General features: G+C 38.3%; 1 protein-coding gene across 2 annotated transcripts in view; it reads right to left on the bottom strand.

Moving 5' to 3' along the window:
• Nucleotides 1–391: 391 nt before the first annotated feature.
• The window catches only part of LOC126473357 (zinc finger protein 239-like), a 98,459-nt gene continuing 82,350 nt past the window's right edge, over nucleotides 392–16,500 (bottom strand). Inside the window, exon 5 of one of the 2 annotated variants that reach the window (XM_050100362.1) lies at nucleotides 392–941. In XM_050100362.1, coding sequence (XP_049956319.1) covers nucleotides 729–941 — 213 coding nt within the window. In that variant the 3' untranslated portion in view covers nucleotides 392–728. The remainder of the gene's footprint in view (nucleotides 942–16,500) is intronic. The other variant, XM_050100361.1, reaches the window with a different exon arrangement.

Consider the following 16,500-nt stretch of genomic DNA (forward strand, 5'->3'; position numbering starts at 1 on the left):
AATAGGTGGTGGAGTAACGAATGAGAATGGCATAAATTTGGGTTGAAGTTCAAATTCAGAAAACAATTTAAACTCATATGAAGGTTTAGAACACTTCACTGCAATCTAAGAGGATTTCGGTCTAAAGCAAAAGTGAGCCTGGTGACAGCCGTTAAAACACAAGACACTGAAGCTCTCAGAATTAGTTTTGTTTGAATGCAACTTCCTACCATACCTGTCAATCCAGTCAAATTTTTGTGTGCCGTTTATATGGCTATTTCACATTTTCTGAAGTATTCTTTTTCAATAAGTATTTTTCCTTTATTCTTAATTACAGGCAGTGAAATTACATTTCCCAGCCAGTGTGTAAACAAGTAAAATAATGTTGCAACACAAACACCAAGAACAGTACTTTCACAGAGAAAACATTTATTACACGTATTTACAACAGTATCTGCAATTATTTTATTGTAAAATTATGTTGCATCCAGCTCACAATGTTTAAGTATTTTTACAAGCCAATTCTTGACTTCCACAATACACTTTTTGTTACAAATGATGCACAAAAATTAGGTGGTCAATAACCTTATCCCCCACCATTCTTAAGAAGAAATAATCAATTATGGTAAGTAACAGATCGTTAAAAAATGCACTTGGAGGGGTTCTGAAATTGCCTGATAGTTTGTAGTAATCATATCCAAAAACATCATAGATTAGACATATAAGATATTCGTCTGATTATAACATTCTCAGCGTGTTGCAGTTGCTGGACGTGGCAGTGTCAGTGCTGGTTGTGTTGCTGTTACAGTCAACTTCAGGCGTTCTCCATTCTGTGTCTGCATATGAGCATGCCACGACAAAGCAAGGCAATGTGAAAATGCTTTCTCCTCACATTCTTGGCAGACGGGGGGGATATCACTTGCAGGAGAATCAGCGCTTCTTGTAACAGCTTTTCCACACACCTGAAATGGCATGTAATCAATAAAATTTCAGCAACAGGGAACAAGAAGAAAGACTACCACACAAAGATAAAATTTACTGATACTTCAACCACGTAGGTTTGTTCGTGAAATCAAAACAAATTGTAAGACTTGTGTATATAGGATTCTTCTCACACAAAATCACCAAACGCAAAATGTTCAAATGTGTGTGAATTCCTATGGGACCAAACCACTAACGTCTCGGTCCCTAGACTTACACACTACTTAAAACTACCTTATGCTAACACCACACACACACACACACACACACACACACACACACAAACAGAGAGAGAGAGAGAGAGAGAGAGAGAGAGAGAGAGACTTGAACCTCCGGCAGGAGGGGCCGTGCAATCAGTGACGTGGTGCCTGTAACCGCATGACCGCCAAACGCAACATACTGACTTACTTCCCACAAACTTTTCAAATCACTGGCATAATAGTGTTAAAGACAGAGAATATGAACTTCATTTTAATATGTTTTAAGAAAGAGATCAACTGTTTATTTCTTATGTATGTTCCTTAATGCTTGAGGAAGTGCTTATTTGTCTTTTTTAAACAGGTCAACAGTCTGGAGACAACATATGCTAGCAGCCTAACTTAATTTCTCCAAATACATACTTCTACTGTTAGCAAACCATAAACAACACACCCATCACTAGTCTTCTCCTTTTACTTACAATTTTGTGCATTTCAGACTTAAGCTTTATGAGTACACTAGTGGACAAACCTGGCTTTGCCCAGGATTCATTTACAACTGCGTGCCCACTCCCGTACCATGTCGCTTCTGGCATTGTGCTAAATGTTTATGGCAGCATATCTCGTTAACTGTGTTTCGTACAGTGATATCATATTGTAGTTTCATTCAATGGCATATTTGGATACTGTCTACAAAACTTATTGCGGATACGGTGAGTAGCAAAGAAGTAATGAAGTTAAATATCATTCATGATACAGCAGTTTTATACTGATCTCACTGTGTATGACATCATACCTCCTGAAATATACAGTGTCAAATGATATAATTTTGCATTTACATTCAGTGATATATTTACATACTGTCTGTAAAATGTGTTGCGAATACAGTTAGTAGTACAGAGAGAATCAATACATATTATAAAAGTAAGTTCATAATGTGCGCACCACTAAAACTCAGAAACGAGTCCCAGTAAGATTTTGTGAGTTATATGGTGTGGTAGCCCTCAATTCCCCATCCATGAAGAACGTTCCTGTTTTTATCTGAAGGGTGTACTTTTGAAGATATAACGGCTGTGAAGTTTCAACCTTTTGAAATTTCCAAAACATTCCAGAATGTTCCACAATGATCCAGGACGTTCTGGAATAGTCTGGAACATTCGGGAAGATTCCAGAATGTTCGGGATCATCCCAGATTATTGTGGAACATTCCAGAACACACACTAATGTTGTGGAATATTCTGGAATACTGTGGACCATCTGAAGCCTTTCTGGTATGTTCAGGAATTCGTCACTGATGGGACTACCAATTGTTAAGGGTATATAAAGCAGAACCCATCGTGGGTTTGAAAGTTAGTTTCTTATCAGTGATGAATGAAGGAATCAAAAAAGTGGTGCAGTGAGTGAATAAAAACAAACAGTGAAGTGTGAGTAGTCAAACTGACAGTGATTAAATATAAACTGAAAATAAAATGTGAAAAGCATCTAAAGCATACTTAGTGTATTTGTTAGTAAAAAGTTGATTTGATTTATATTTTAGATAATGCTCAAATGTAAAAGAGGAGGCGATGTTGCCAAGTCTGAGGCATAACAGCAGAAACAGAAAGAACAGGGGAAAAAAAAATGAAACAGACTAATGGCGCAAAGCACGCTGAAGTTCCCGACAAATGACAATGAGCACCTTGCGAAGCAGAACAACCAAAGAACAATGAAATGAACGGATTGAACAATCTAGAATTGCAACACTATCTTGTAATAACAGACTGTGAACTCAAGCCAGTCCTGAAAATATCACCCTATGAAAAGTGCGGATGAGGAGAAGTAAATAGTACAACCTAACAAATGCAGCATTCCACTATGACCCGGTGAAAGAATATAACACACACAAAATAATTAAATACCTAACAAACAAAATATATTGTGGTAAAATGACTAATTCCTATTCCGTGAATAAATTACAGTGGCATTACCCGTCCTCGAGATAATACCATCACACTTCACTACATGGCGGGACGAATGAAGACTCGAGACTTTGACAGAAACATGATTGTTTATTTATTGAATAGTTTCATTTGTTACATATGACGTAGACACTAGAAGATGTTTCAATCTGTTTTTCACAGTTACTTTTATTATTAATTCGTCAGAAACACTGTGAGATACATACTTCTAAATGTAACAACAGATAGCACAACTAAATCTTTTCATACAGCATATTTTAAAAGTCAAAACATTTCTTGTGGAAAATGTAGAGTATTGAAATGATAAAATTCTGTATTTTACAGTTGATTTTAGGCACATTATGCATTACAGATATACGAGGGTTGACTGAAAAGTAATGCCTCCACCTTCGTAACTCTTCAATAGTTGGCAGAATTGGTCCCGTAACCTCTTCTCTACAGCTCCAGTTGGCGAGAAGCCTTAGCCTTGAATGATTGTGTTGTTACTATGTAACGTTTGGAACCCTGTGCAGACTGTCGGTCAACACAATTTAAGCAATGCGCAGTCATTGAATTCTTGACAGCAGAAGGTGTCACCCGAAAGGAGATTCATCAGAGAATGAAAGCAGTTTATGGTGACTGTGTTGATGTGAGTACTGTGCGTCGTTGAGCCAGTAAGTTTAAAGATGTGGGGAAATTTCAAGTCTGTGCGCTTTCATTTCAGGAGTCAGCATCCAGGGCACCCACTGCGCACAGGTCTTCCGATAGCCAAGCGAAGCAATAATGTGACCAAAAATTTTTGTGAAATGCTGATTGTGCTTGCAATTTCTCTCTCCGAGTGATACGACGATCATCCTGAATCAATCTGTCATCATTTTGCTTGTGAAACTCTGCAGCTGCTGTCACAGGACATCCAACACTGTTTGTCACACAGGTCAGATGTTCCCGCCTCAACATCTTTAAGCTTACTTGCCCAATGACGCAAAGCACTCATATCAACACAATCACCATAAACTGCTTTCATTCTCTGATGAATCTCCTTTGGTGACACCTCCTGCTGTCAAGAATTCAATGACTGCACATTGCTTAAATCGCATTGACCGACTGTCTGCGCAGGGTTCCATACTTTACATTGTAACAACACAACCATTCAATGCTAAGGCTTCCCACCAACTGGAGCAGTAGAGAAGAGGCTACAGAATAAGCCAGTAGCTGCCACATACCAAAGCTACCAACTGTTGAATAGTTACGAAGGTGGAGGCATTACTTTTCAGTCAACCCTCGTATTACTTTAATTTGTAATTTAAAAAGGAATTAAAGCACAATCTAGGAAGCAACTGTTATTACTAAACTTTTGCTCTGAAATTGGTGTATATTTGTGAAAGTCAGAACTGGAAACCTAGAACCCCATACTATGAATGCCACAGGTGATCAAGTATTCTTTCGACGCATTCTGTTGAAACCCAGTGATTCAAACATGTGCTTCGATTTAAAGCGGTTGCAGTTACCCATGTGGCTTGCAGTCGCTGTTAAGTATCAACAAGGCACAGGGCCAGTCACTTTCTGTAGTAGATATAAACATCCTGGGCAACTCTGGGCACTGCAGCTAGTAAATTACAATGTTACGTCTCATGCAGTACATTTATGGCATGAATATGGGAAAGTAGGAGGTGATACACATTTTTCCTTCCATAATTTTGCATATGTTATCAGCAAGAAACAATTTTGTAAAGGTTTGAAATTGTGTGTTAAGTTTGTTGAAGCTTGCTAAGTACTTTCATTCTCAAATACTGGATGAGTAAATTCTGGGAACTCCATTGTTCCTTTTTCACCCCCACACCTTTGACAGATACTTGGTTGCTGCCTGACAGTTTTTTTACACGTACCAAGTTTGGTTGAAGATTCTGACACAATATAATGTTAATACAGAGATATGAAAACAAGTTTTTAAACTGCAAACTCTTTCAAGGAGCAGACGTGGTCTTTGAGCATGATTTATTAGTTAATAAATGTAAATTAAAGTGGAAGAAATTCCAGAAAGGTAGAAAGTTAAAGGAGATGGGACCCGGATAGGTTGAAAGAACCAGAGGTTACAAAGAGTTTCAAAGGGAGCATTAGGCAACCACTGGCTCAAATAGGCATCAGAAATACAATAAGATGAATGGATTGCTGTGAGACATGAAACAGTGCAAACAGTAGAAGAACACCTAGCAAAAAGACATGGCTGAGTATGAATCCTTGCACAAATTATATTAAATTTAAGCGATGAAAGAAGAAGATACAGAAATGTGGCAAGTGAAACGAACAAAAGAAATACAGATGTCTAAATATGAGATTTGTGTAGAGGCAAAGCAGTAGTGGCTAGAAGAAAAATGCAAAGAGGTAGAAGCACCCATGAATATAAGAAAGACACTGCATATAGCAGTTGTGTGAACAAGAGCTCAAATGGCAAGCAAATAAAGAAAGGTTAAAAGGTGGAAGGAATGTATATTACTATATGAAGGAAAAAACTTAAAACACAATATTATGGAAACTGAAATACATAACAGAGGTGTCGGAGGCACAATATTGTGAGAAAAATTTGTAGCATTTGTAGGTTAGATAAATGTTTTTGACAATGTTGATTGGAATATACTCTTTGGAATTCTGACATTATCAGGGATGAAATCCTGGGATTAAAAGGTCATATACAAATTATACAGAATCCAGACTGCTGTTCTGAGACTTAAAGGGCATGAAATAGAAAGCAGGGATTAAGAAATCAGACAGGGTTGTACCCATATCCCTCGTGTTATTCAAATCGATAGAGAGAGAAAACATTAAAAGAAGCCAGCGGGAAACTTGGAAAATAAAATAAAAGTTCAGGGCAATGAAATAAAAACTTCAGGGTGTCTTCATGACACACTAATTCTGTCAGAAACAATAAAAGATTTGGATGACTGTTTAAATGGGATAGATAGTGTTTTAAGATGATCAACAACAACATTGCAAAATTGATAATAAAGTGAATCAATTTAAATCAGGCAATGATGAGGGAATTAGAGTAGAAAATATGACCTTAAAGCCATAGATGAACTTTGCTATTTGGGTAGCAAAATTAACAGACGATGGATGCCACCAGTCAATAGAATATAAAATGAAGACTTTAAGAGGCAGGGAAAGTATTTCTGAAAAAGAGAAATTCACTAACAACAAATATAAATTTTTCTGTTAGGAAGCCTTTTCTGAAATTATTTGTATGGAGTACTGCAATATATCAAAAGGCAAAGAGTACAGGCAAGAGGAGAACAGAGATGTTCGAAATGCACTGCTACAGAACAATGCTGAAGTTCTGATTGGCAGATCCAGTAACTTATGAAGAGGTGGGGCATCAAGAAGAGAGTTATATGGAAGAACTTGGCTAAAATAAAGGACAGGTCACAGCCTAAGGCACAGAGGAATAGCTGATTTGTACAGGCTACACTAACTTGGAGAGCTGTGACAAACAAGTCTACAGACTCAAGACAACTACTACAATTAAACTCTATTACCTCTTCTTAATCCATGACAAGGAACAATGAACAAAGGCAATAGTCATATTCATTTACAGGGCTGTTTTATAAGTTGTTCACTTTATTTGAAAATCAGCATTGCACATAGATCTAAATTTCCAAACTGTATGGAAGAAATGTGAGAAAACAACTTTCAGACATCAGCTGCTGCAATTCCAAAAAATAACAAATCTAAATTAAGAAAAAATGTGATGAGCACAAAGGTTCTCCAAGTACCTGGCAATGCAAATTGCATATTTGCTGAGAAAGAAGAAAACATTATTATCTAAAACTGTAGTGCAATCATGGGGGGACATTTGCCATTAGTCTTGTATAATAAATTGGAAAAGTCAACATTTCATAATTTGCAAGTTGTATCTGAAACACTGCAGTATAAAAATCTTCCGATTTGAATTTTAATGTACCATGCTTATGGAAAGGGTGGAGAAAATAAGAAATAAGGACGATCATTAAGTTAAAAGCTCTCTGTCTACGAAGATATCATTACAAGTAACTTCACTGTCAAATTGCTTTCACACATTCAGCAAACAATGTACTTTTCTGGCAATTGTTACGAAACTAGCTGTTTCTGGCCACGCATTGCTGCGGTTGAGTCCGGTTAATTGGAGAAGTAAGAAAAGGGAAAGCATACATTTCTAATATGAATTGGAACTTCATATACCTCTTAATCTCCTCCTCCCTCTCTCTCTGTCTGTCCATATCCTCTTCCCTCTCTTTCTGTCCAACTCCTCCTCCTTCCCCTTATCCCTGTTAATTAGTCCTCCCCTTTTTTTATTTATATAGGGGACAGAAGGAACTGCCATAGATTTGCCAGTGTCACCACCTACTTTTTTTGCTGTTCTTTTTTCATGGAGGATTTCAAAGAATGAGTGCTGAACAGGGCCTCCGTCCATACATCCTGTTTCTGCAATTACACAGATTACACATTTCGTTTTGGCCCCAATGCGGTGAGATGCTGCAACAGTTCACTGATTACGTGGATAGTATAAACCGAACATTATATCTAAAATTGGAAACAGAAAAGGATACAATGTTGTCTTTCTTAGCTGGGGTGGTTGAATGGAAACCAGATGGACAGCTCAACCACTCTGTGGCTTGAAAGCCGATGCATATCTCAGGAAGCACAGTGTTCACCACTGAGCTCAGAAGAGAAATGTGTTCAACACCCCAATACACAGCACAAGGTCAATTTTGGACAAGCTTTCTTGGCTGTGAAAGTACTCATCTGACGAGTGTTCAGAAGGATTGGGTATATAGTCTGTGACATTACAAAACCAAGACAGTACCTTTCAAAAAAGCCAGAAGGGCTTACACACCCCCCATGGTGCAACAAATAGAAAGATAGATAAAGTTTTTATCAGGCAAGACATGATACACCAGATCCGTATTCAACAATGTGTTCAAGCAGGTATTTATCAAAGACAGGTCACAGAGGAATACATTGAACAGTTTAATATCCGATATGAGCAGTGATGCTACAGGCTACATTGGCCCATGAGCACAAATGCTACCTCTGGGTGCAGAGGAAACTATATCACCATTTGCCACCTCCATGATTCCACAATGACATCTACATCTACAAACATATTCCAAAAGCCACCAAGTTGTGCACGGCAGAGGGTATCTTGTACTATTAGTATTTATTCCCTTTGCCATTCACATTCAAATGGCGTTGCCAGTTCCTTGTGCTTCCCAATAATGTTTCACGAAAGAGACACTTCTCTCCAGGGATTCCCATTCGAGTTTAAGAGCATTTCCATAACTCTTGCACATCAAGCGATCCTACTGGTAGCAAATCAAGCAGCATGCCTCTGAATTATTTTTATGTCTTCATTTAACCCGACCTGGTGGGAATCTCAAACACTCTAGCAATACTCAAAAATGGGTTGCGCATGTATTGCATACATGGTTTTCTTTATAAATGAGCTACACTTTCCTAGATTTCTCCCAACCAACTGAAGTCCAAAATTTGTCTTCCTTACCACCGATCTAAAGCGCTCCTTCCATTTCATATCGCTTTGCAATGTTACGCCTTGATATTTAATTGATGTGGCTGTGTCAAGCAGCACACCACTAGTTCTGTATTCAAACCTTACAGGACTGTTATTGCTACGCACCTGCCGTAACTTACATTTTTCTACATTCACAGCAAACTGCCATTCATAAAACCAATTAGAAATTCCATCCAAGTCATCCTGTATTCTCCCCGTCACTAAATGACGACATTTTCCCAGACACTACAGGGTCATCAACACATAACAACAGACTGCTACATGTATCGTTTATCTGTAAAGGGAAGAAAAGTGGTCCTATCACACATTCTTGGGGCACCCCCGAAAATTTCCTCGTGTTTGAGGACACTTGCCGTACAGGACAACATAATGGATTCTATAACTTAAGAAGTCTTCTAGACGCTCATAGATCTGATAACCTATTTTACATGCTTCAACCTTCTTTAATAGTCTGCTTGTGGCCTTCATTCATGGTTTGCATGATGTGCAAGAAAAGAACAAACCGACTTTTGCTTAAGTGATTCTTTCTAAATCTATGCCGATTTCTGATCAGAAGCTTTCCTGTCTCAAGCAAATTTATTAAATTTACTTAAAATACGGTCAAGAATTCTGCAGCAAACCAACATTTAGCTTTGTACTTTACACCCAGAGATTTCTGATAAATGCAAGCTAAGCAAGGGCCCAATGGTAAATTCGAACTGGATTCCATACGGACATGGTGACTTACTGGTTTTTTAACTCTTTCAGTTGATTCTCAGTGCCAGGGACGCCTATTTTATGTCCCTCCATACAGGATTCTGTGTGATGGTCGAACTATAGTATGTCTGAGCAGTCCTCGTGTGCATTGATTTTTTTAAATGCAAAATTTTAAACTTCAGCTTTCCTTTTCCTGTCTTCTTTAGCCACACCAGACAGGCCAACAAGTGAGTAATTTTATATAGGATCAGAAATTTCTCCGCTTCTTGGCAAGGTATTTCGCTAAGCTGGCCAATCAGATTGCTTTATCTGGGCACGAGATTGACTGGTTGCTTCACCAGTGTCATAACAGCCTGACTTTGCACTGGCTATAATGACGAAAACTGTCATTGAAATGTATGACTTATCCTAATTTGACATGGAAAGTTGACTAAGAACTTTTTATTCAGGACCCTAGCACATTAGACCATGTAGACGAGTTACCCTGTTGTCCGGAAACACACACATCTACGACCCACAAGCCACTTTACATTCTGGGGAAGAAAGGGGAGAGATTGATGAAGACTATTTTACTACTGTACTTTCCCCCTTTCACGTCTGAGTCACAGGAAGAAAAACTTTTGGCAAGTCTCTTTATGAGCTCTGACTTCCGTTTATTTTCCATCTCATTATTTTGGAAACATATACCAAGTTTATAATATGACCGAAAAATACAAAACATCTATTAATACAAGAGCTTACCTTATTTGAAAGCTGTTTTTTCCCAAAACTCAGACTAGATCTGAAGTCTACAAACAAGCCACGAATTACTCAAGGAAAAAGGTATATCAAATATTGTAATACAGACAGTGCAGCAAACCCATTAAGAAAAAAAAGGTATGTCAGGTAAGAAAGACAATATGGGATATAAGAAGATGGTATGTGTTCTTTCAGACATGTCTGAAAGAACAGATACCATCTTCATATAGGTAAGGCTTACCAGCCACTGATCTTCTTCAGTGCAGATGCCCTCACATTGACCAAACTCTTACGGGAATCAGTAGATTGACTGCCATGAGTAATGAGTATTGTGGGCAGGGGACTACAAATGTAGTGTGTGGACAGTATGCTGGAAATGTGGGTCTCACGGGGAGTGTGCCAGAGATAAGTCCCTGCAGTTGCACTATCCTCTGTGTCCTCAGTGGCTCAGATGGATAGAGAGTGTGCCGTGTAAGCAGGAGATCCCGGGTTCGAGTCCCTGTCAGGGCACACATTTACAACTGTCCCCTTTGATATTTATCAATTCCTGTAAGCAGCTCAAGGTCTGAATTTCATTGTAATTTCAATATGGGATGTAGTGAAGGAGGTGGCTTGCATAAACATAAATAAGAGGAGCAGATACCTTTAGAAGTAAGCGATAGACTGGTAACAGATGTAATGCAGTGTTGCAAAACTAACAGGCATTTCAAAACTGTTACTGAAAAGATAGAGTTGTCAGGTTCAGCAGATGCTACTGTGGACTATCTCACACCACCCATTCATTCAAAATAACTTCAGTAATACAAATATGATCATCACAACATGAGAAATAGTAATGCCACCACAAAATTTTTAAAATAAAAAAAAGAAGTCTTGTGGTTATGATGAAATAACAACAAAGTTTAAAATTGTTGTTCTGAATTTTATAACATACCAACTTACTTGTGTTACCAGTCATTTATCAATGGAACATTCCCTGACTGACTGAAGGAAGTTTAACTTAACCTTCTTATATGAGAAAGACGATGAAGAAATACTGCCAGTCTTCTGCGCAGTTTCATTTTAGCCAGTTTTTTCAAAAATTCTAGGAAAGGTATTACATGTGTGAATTCTTGGCCATCTAATACAAATAGTATGTTGTCAAAGTTCATATTTTGAAAGGTTTCCAATCTTGAGATGCTGTTCACATGTACAGTGAGGATGTACTTAACTCGTTAGATAAATTACAAGCTACTATAGTTCAATTCTTTTATCTTGGCGGCTCGCGCATGCCCACCCAGACGCGGGAGGTTGCTGCGTTGCCAGTTGCACACGACGCACGCGCCAAGAGAAGCAGCGCCATAGTATAGCATAGTTTGCAAGCTTATGTTTAGGGGGGAGCGCGCAGTTCATGAAGTAAAGCCATCACGGCCGCATTAACGCTTTCCCTGCTACAGAGACGTGCTCCCCTCATTCCGCGCTGTGCGCGATTTTGTCACTGCACTGCTCGCCTGTGCTGACACATGGTGTTCCGACTGCTTTGATACTCTTTATCATTCGATTCCACAAAAACTATTTGGCCTAAAAATTAGATTTTTACACATCTTCTTGACTGATACCTTCCCCCATAAATGACTTAATTTTGTTTCAATGTTCAATGCCGTTATTATGCAGCATTAAATATAGTAAACCATCGCACGAAATTCTGAAGAGTTTGCAGAGGTAAAAGTCCATAGAGTATACTTTCTGTATGGTCGATTTTAGTTGCCACAATGTTGAGAATGAAATGTGGACAAGATACCTAAATTTCATATAAAATTTACTGTATAACTATATCTCATTTAATTTAAGTACCACATAGGTGTCGTATGTAATATTGAGAAATATTCCGTCTTTCGCGACTGTAACAAAAGTTTTATTTACACCGGCCACGTTTGGCTTTATTTTAAAGCACTTCAATCAATGAAAGGTATGGCACACACACACGCTATGGACTTTTACTTCTGCAAACTCTTCAAAATTTCGTGCAATGGTTTACTACATTTAATGCTGTACAATAACTGGGTTGAACATCGAAACAAAATTAAGTCATTTATGGGGGGAAGGTATCAGTCAAGAAGATGTGTAAAAATCTAATTTTTGGGTCAAATAGTTTTTGTGAAATCGAATGATAAGTGTGTCAAAGCAGTGGGAACACCATGTGTCTGCACAGGCGAGCAGTGCAGTGATGACAAAATCGCGCACAGCGCGGAATGCGGGCAGCACGTGTCTGCAGCAGCGAAAGGGTTAATGAAGAGACAAAGCACTAGAAATTTCAAAAATTTTCATTCAAACGAATAAAATTCGTGCAGTAAGACACTTCAATATTGTTTTTAAATAAAGAAAATATCAAGCACTCCACAGGGTTTGAACTCTTCACCTTTCGCATACTAACCCAACACCTTAACCGTTACGCTAACGCAGCTTGTCGTACAATGTAACTCCATGAGGAGTCTAAGAGGACACACAAAATACTGACAAACACTATTGGTATGACTATGAATTACTCAAACATCATCGAAGTACAATAGGAAATAAACAATTACCGCTGTTCTTTCTTGCGAAAAGCGGTTCGTGAGATTGATGCAAACACCTTTCCTTGCTATCGCTTGAATTAGGAGTCTTATTGCTTGTTTGGTTTAATTAATTGGTATAAAGAATGCTTTTTCGAAACTTTCTATAAAAGAAATCTGCTACCAAGATATTGCTTTTGTTCTATTACTTTATTTATGACTGAACGTTTCTAAATCTGAAGACACTCGTCCGTGCTCTGCTCTGCAGTCGAGATTTGGCAACGTCGTTCTCTGTTCATTGGCTGGCTGGGTTATGTGAAGTCAGATGCGCAGAACGAACCTAAACTCGGCCGCCAACATAAATGACGCGCACTTTAGCATGCTCCGATATGCCAAAGACATTTTAATATGCAAATCACAATATCTTTCAAGCAAATTACAGTATTATGTTGCAACAGGAAATGCTGCAAATGATATTTCTCTGGGAATAAATGAAGTGGGCCTTCAGAAAACATTCATGCAACTTAAACCATAAATTTTCACTCTATGGGGACTATTTAAAAGTGTCTGATAAAGTTCCATTCTGGGCACCCTACTTTCCCTTGTGTGTATTAACAATCTTTCATCAGTACCATTACTAGACACCAAGTTTGTTTTGTTTGCAGATGATGCAAACATTCCAATAACTACCAAATGAGTATAGTTTTTGAAAGACCGATTAATGAAATTTTTAGGAACATTAATAAATGGCTCTTGGCTAATTCTTTGACACCAAACTTTGAGATGACACATTATATGCATGTCTAAAATATGACTACAAGCAGATAGAAAAGGTTGACAGCAGCAAATTTTTTGGAACGCAGCTTGTTAAATACAACTGGGAGGAGCACACCACAGAACTGCTGAAGTGCATAAACAAATCTTTATTTGCAATGCTGTTAACAGACGTAGGTGATATGAAAATAAATAAAAACCAGCATAATTTTCTTACTTTCATTCCATTACGTCACACGGAATCATATTCTGAGGTAAGTAAATTTAAAGTTTTCAGAATCCAAAACTATTTAACATGAATTATTTATGCTATGAACCCAAGAATGTCCTGCAAAAGCCAGTTCAAGGAAATGGGGATACTAACTACTGATTCCCAATACGCACAGTCCAGTCACATTACTGTGACCAAAGCCTACACTTGATTTCAATGTGCAATAGCCACTCACAGACAGCAGGCGGCAGCACTAGCAGTGGAGGATATATAAAGTGTATCGGACGGATGAGGAAAACAGTGCAATCACTGTCGCAATTTGGAAGCAGAGCAATTTACCTGATATCCAGTAGGTCATGATCATTGGCTTTTGGGCCCAGGATGGAAGCATTGCCAAACTGTTCATGGGCTGCCACAGCTAAAAGTATACTGCGTGTGGCAAAATGGTGCTCTCTGAAACCAGTGCCAAGGCAACTGTGGTGCACCACTGGTGATAGATGACAGGGGTGAACAACCCAAGTGGAGAGGTGTATGGGTGAGCAGACATGTAACTTTTGAGTAACTGACCACTCAGATGAACCAAGGGATTACCAACAGTCTCCTTAATGACAGTTCAGTGAACACTGCCGCATATGGGCCTCCGCAGCAGGAGAATGGTTTATGCACACGTGCTGACTGCTGTTCATCGGCAACGAAGACTGGAGTTTGCACATCAATACCGCAACAGGACATCCACTGAGTGACAACATAAGGCCTTTTCAGATGAATCATGTTTTATGCTCCATCAGACAGATGATGATGGTTGTGTACGGCATAAAACATCTGAAAGCAAACACCTTGCAACAATCTCTGGAAGAGAGAGCCTTGTGGTCTGGATTATGCTTTTGTGGCATTCCCTGAGTGATCTCGTCATTCTGGAAGCACAATGGATCAATACAAGTATGCAACAATCCTTGGGGTCCACGTCCAACTTCACGTGCAATTTCTTACTCGTAGGTGTCATGGCATGTATTAGCAGGGCAACGCAATGTCACACACAGCTCACATTGTATGCTTGTGGATCGAAGAGCACCAGGACAAGTTTACGATACTCCTCGTCTCCAAACTCTCTGAATTGAAACCCAAAAGGTGGTTACTCAGCCCTTTGAAAGAGGGACACAATAATGCGACTGAACAGTGTATTTAATCCTTAACGAAATTTGTCATAAATAATACATCTTTATTTCAAGCAAACAGCTCAGTTCCTAGAACAATACCAAAATAAGAATAATCCACATACAGTCACATACTTTGGTTTAGAAAGAAGCCCATCACTCAGAAACACACAAACTTACCATCAGTCGCAAAAAATTTAGCTACTAATAAGTTTAGCTTAAGAGGAGTGTAAAGAATTTATTTGTAGGCAACTCTTGCCCCACGAATGTTTTTTTTTTGTGCAATCAACTGATGTATGTACAATTTGTAACATCAAACAAGAGGAGTAATGTGATCAATATATCTAAATGTTGTAACTGACTTTTGTTTGATGATTGTGTGCCTACAATAGCATAAGGATCTCATAAGCACTGCAGTGTACTAGAAATTTATGTATTTTGTAACAAGTTTGTTCTCTTTATAACATCCTTGTGGACAATTTCACATAAGATCTGTGGAAGGAACACTACTATCTCTCTCTTTTATCAACAAGTGATCTTATTTCATGATATTCTCTTACAGCCTTCAGGTTCTCCTTCTTGTGGACCTGAGGAAGTAATACACTGCTTCACTCTTCTTCGATTATACACTCTAAGAGTATGAACAGTAAATCTTTTTGTGTTGCACAATGCTTCTCTTGTATCTGCCAAAACAGCTGATCTTTTATAGAGCAAAGCACACCAAACTAACCATATACCAGAATGTTTAGTACATAATGAATAAGAGAGAGCAGTTGGGTGCATAACTACACGAAAATAACCACATTTCTTCATAGCGTATGAACTGGGTTGTAAGGAAGATGAACATATAGACAAATGCTAAATAATTACAAGCTCATAAACTTGTTCTGTAGGAAGACGCATAAAGGTGATCAGGTAGGCATTTACAGTAAAAGTGATATAGCAGGTGAAAAAGTCACATGGACTGACAACCTGGGCAATAAAATGGTACTAGAAGTTGCAGCAATAAATTTAAAGCCAGGGAACAACAACCTGATTATAGCAGCTATCTTTATGTCACCTGGAAGCAGCACTGATAATTTTTTAATTGGCTGGAGGACTTGCTGGAGAAGAATCAGTGTATATCAAACATGTTGTGTGTTTTAGAAATCAACACCGACCACCAAACACAGAAAGTTAATTTCCGAAGCAATGATATTGAGAGTGTGTTGTGCTTTTGTAAGCTAATCATGGCTCAAGTAACTTGATCTCGCCAGCCAATGACAGCAGATATTCAGAGCATAGGACACGTAATGTAGTCATGTAGCAGCAACAGCATTGTTTAGTAGTGCAAACAAACGAATAGAAAAGTTAAGGGTTTGAATTGATATACATAGTGTAGCTGCAAGAAAAGTTAAGCTTTCACATATAATACTGGTCTAGAACATTAATAGCTACAAGAAAAGCTATAATGTTGGTCTTTTATTGTGTGTGTTACACTTCAAGATACATTACACAAATGTATCCAAAAATTTTAAATAATGGGATAAATGTCTGGTCTTCTGGGCTCGAAATTCTTTTACATGGCTGGTTTTCAAAGAGTTAAGTTTTAAATGAGAGTCAAACACACTGTGGTTTAAGAAAGCTATCGCACATTCTCATATGTAACACAATACATACTGCATAAAAGTAAATTTACTTTTAAAGTAACAGTTTTCAAACCACCACAGACAATATTTTCCTGCGGCCTGCTAGAAATA

The sequence above is a fragment of the Schistocerca serialis genome, chromosome 4 (genome assembly GCF_023864345.2).
Source record: "Schistocerca serialis cubense isolate TAMUIC-IGC-003099 chromosome 4, iqSchSeri2.2, whole genome shotgun sequence".
Classification (NCBI taxonomy): Eukaryota; Metazoa; Arthropoda; class Insecta; order Orthoptera; family Acrididae; genus Schistocerca; species Schistocerca serialis.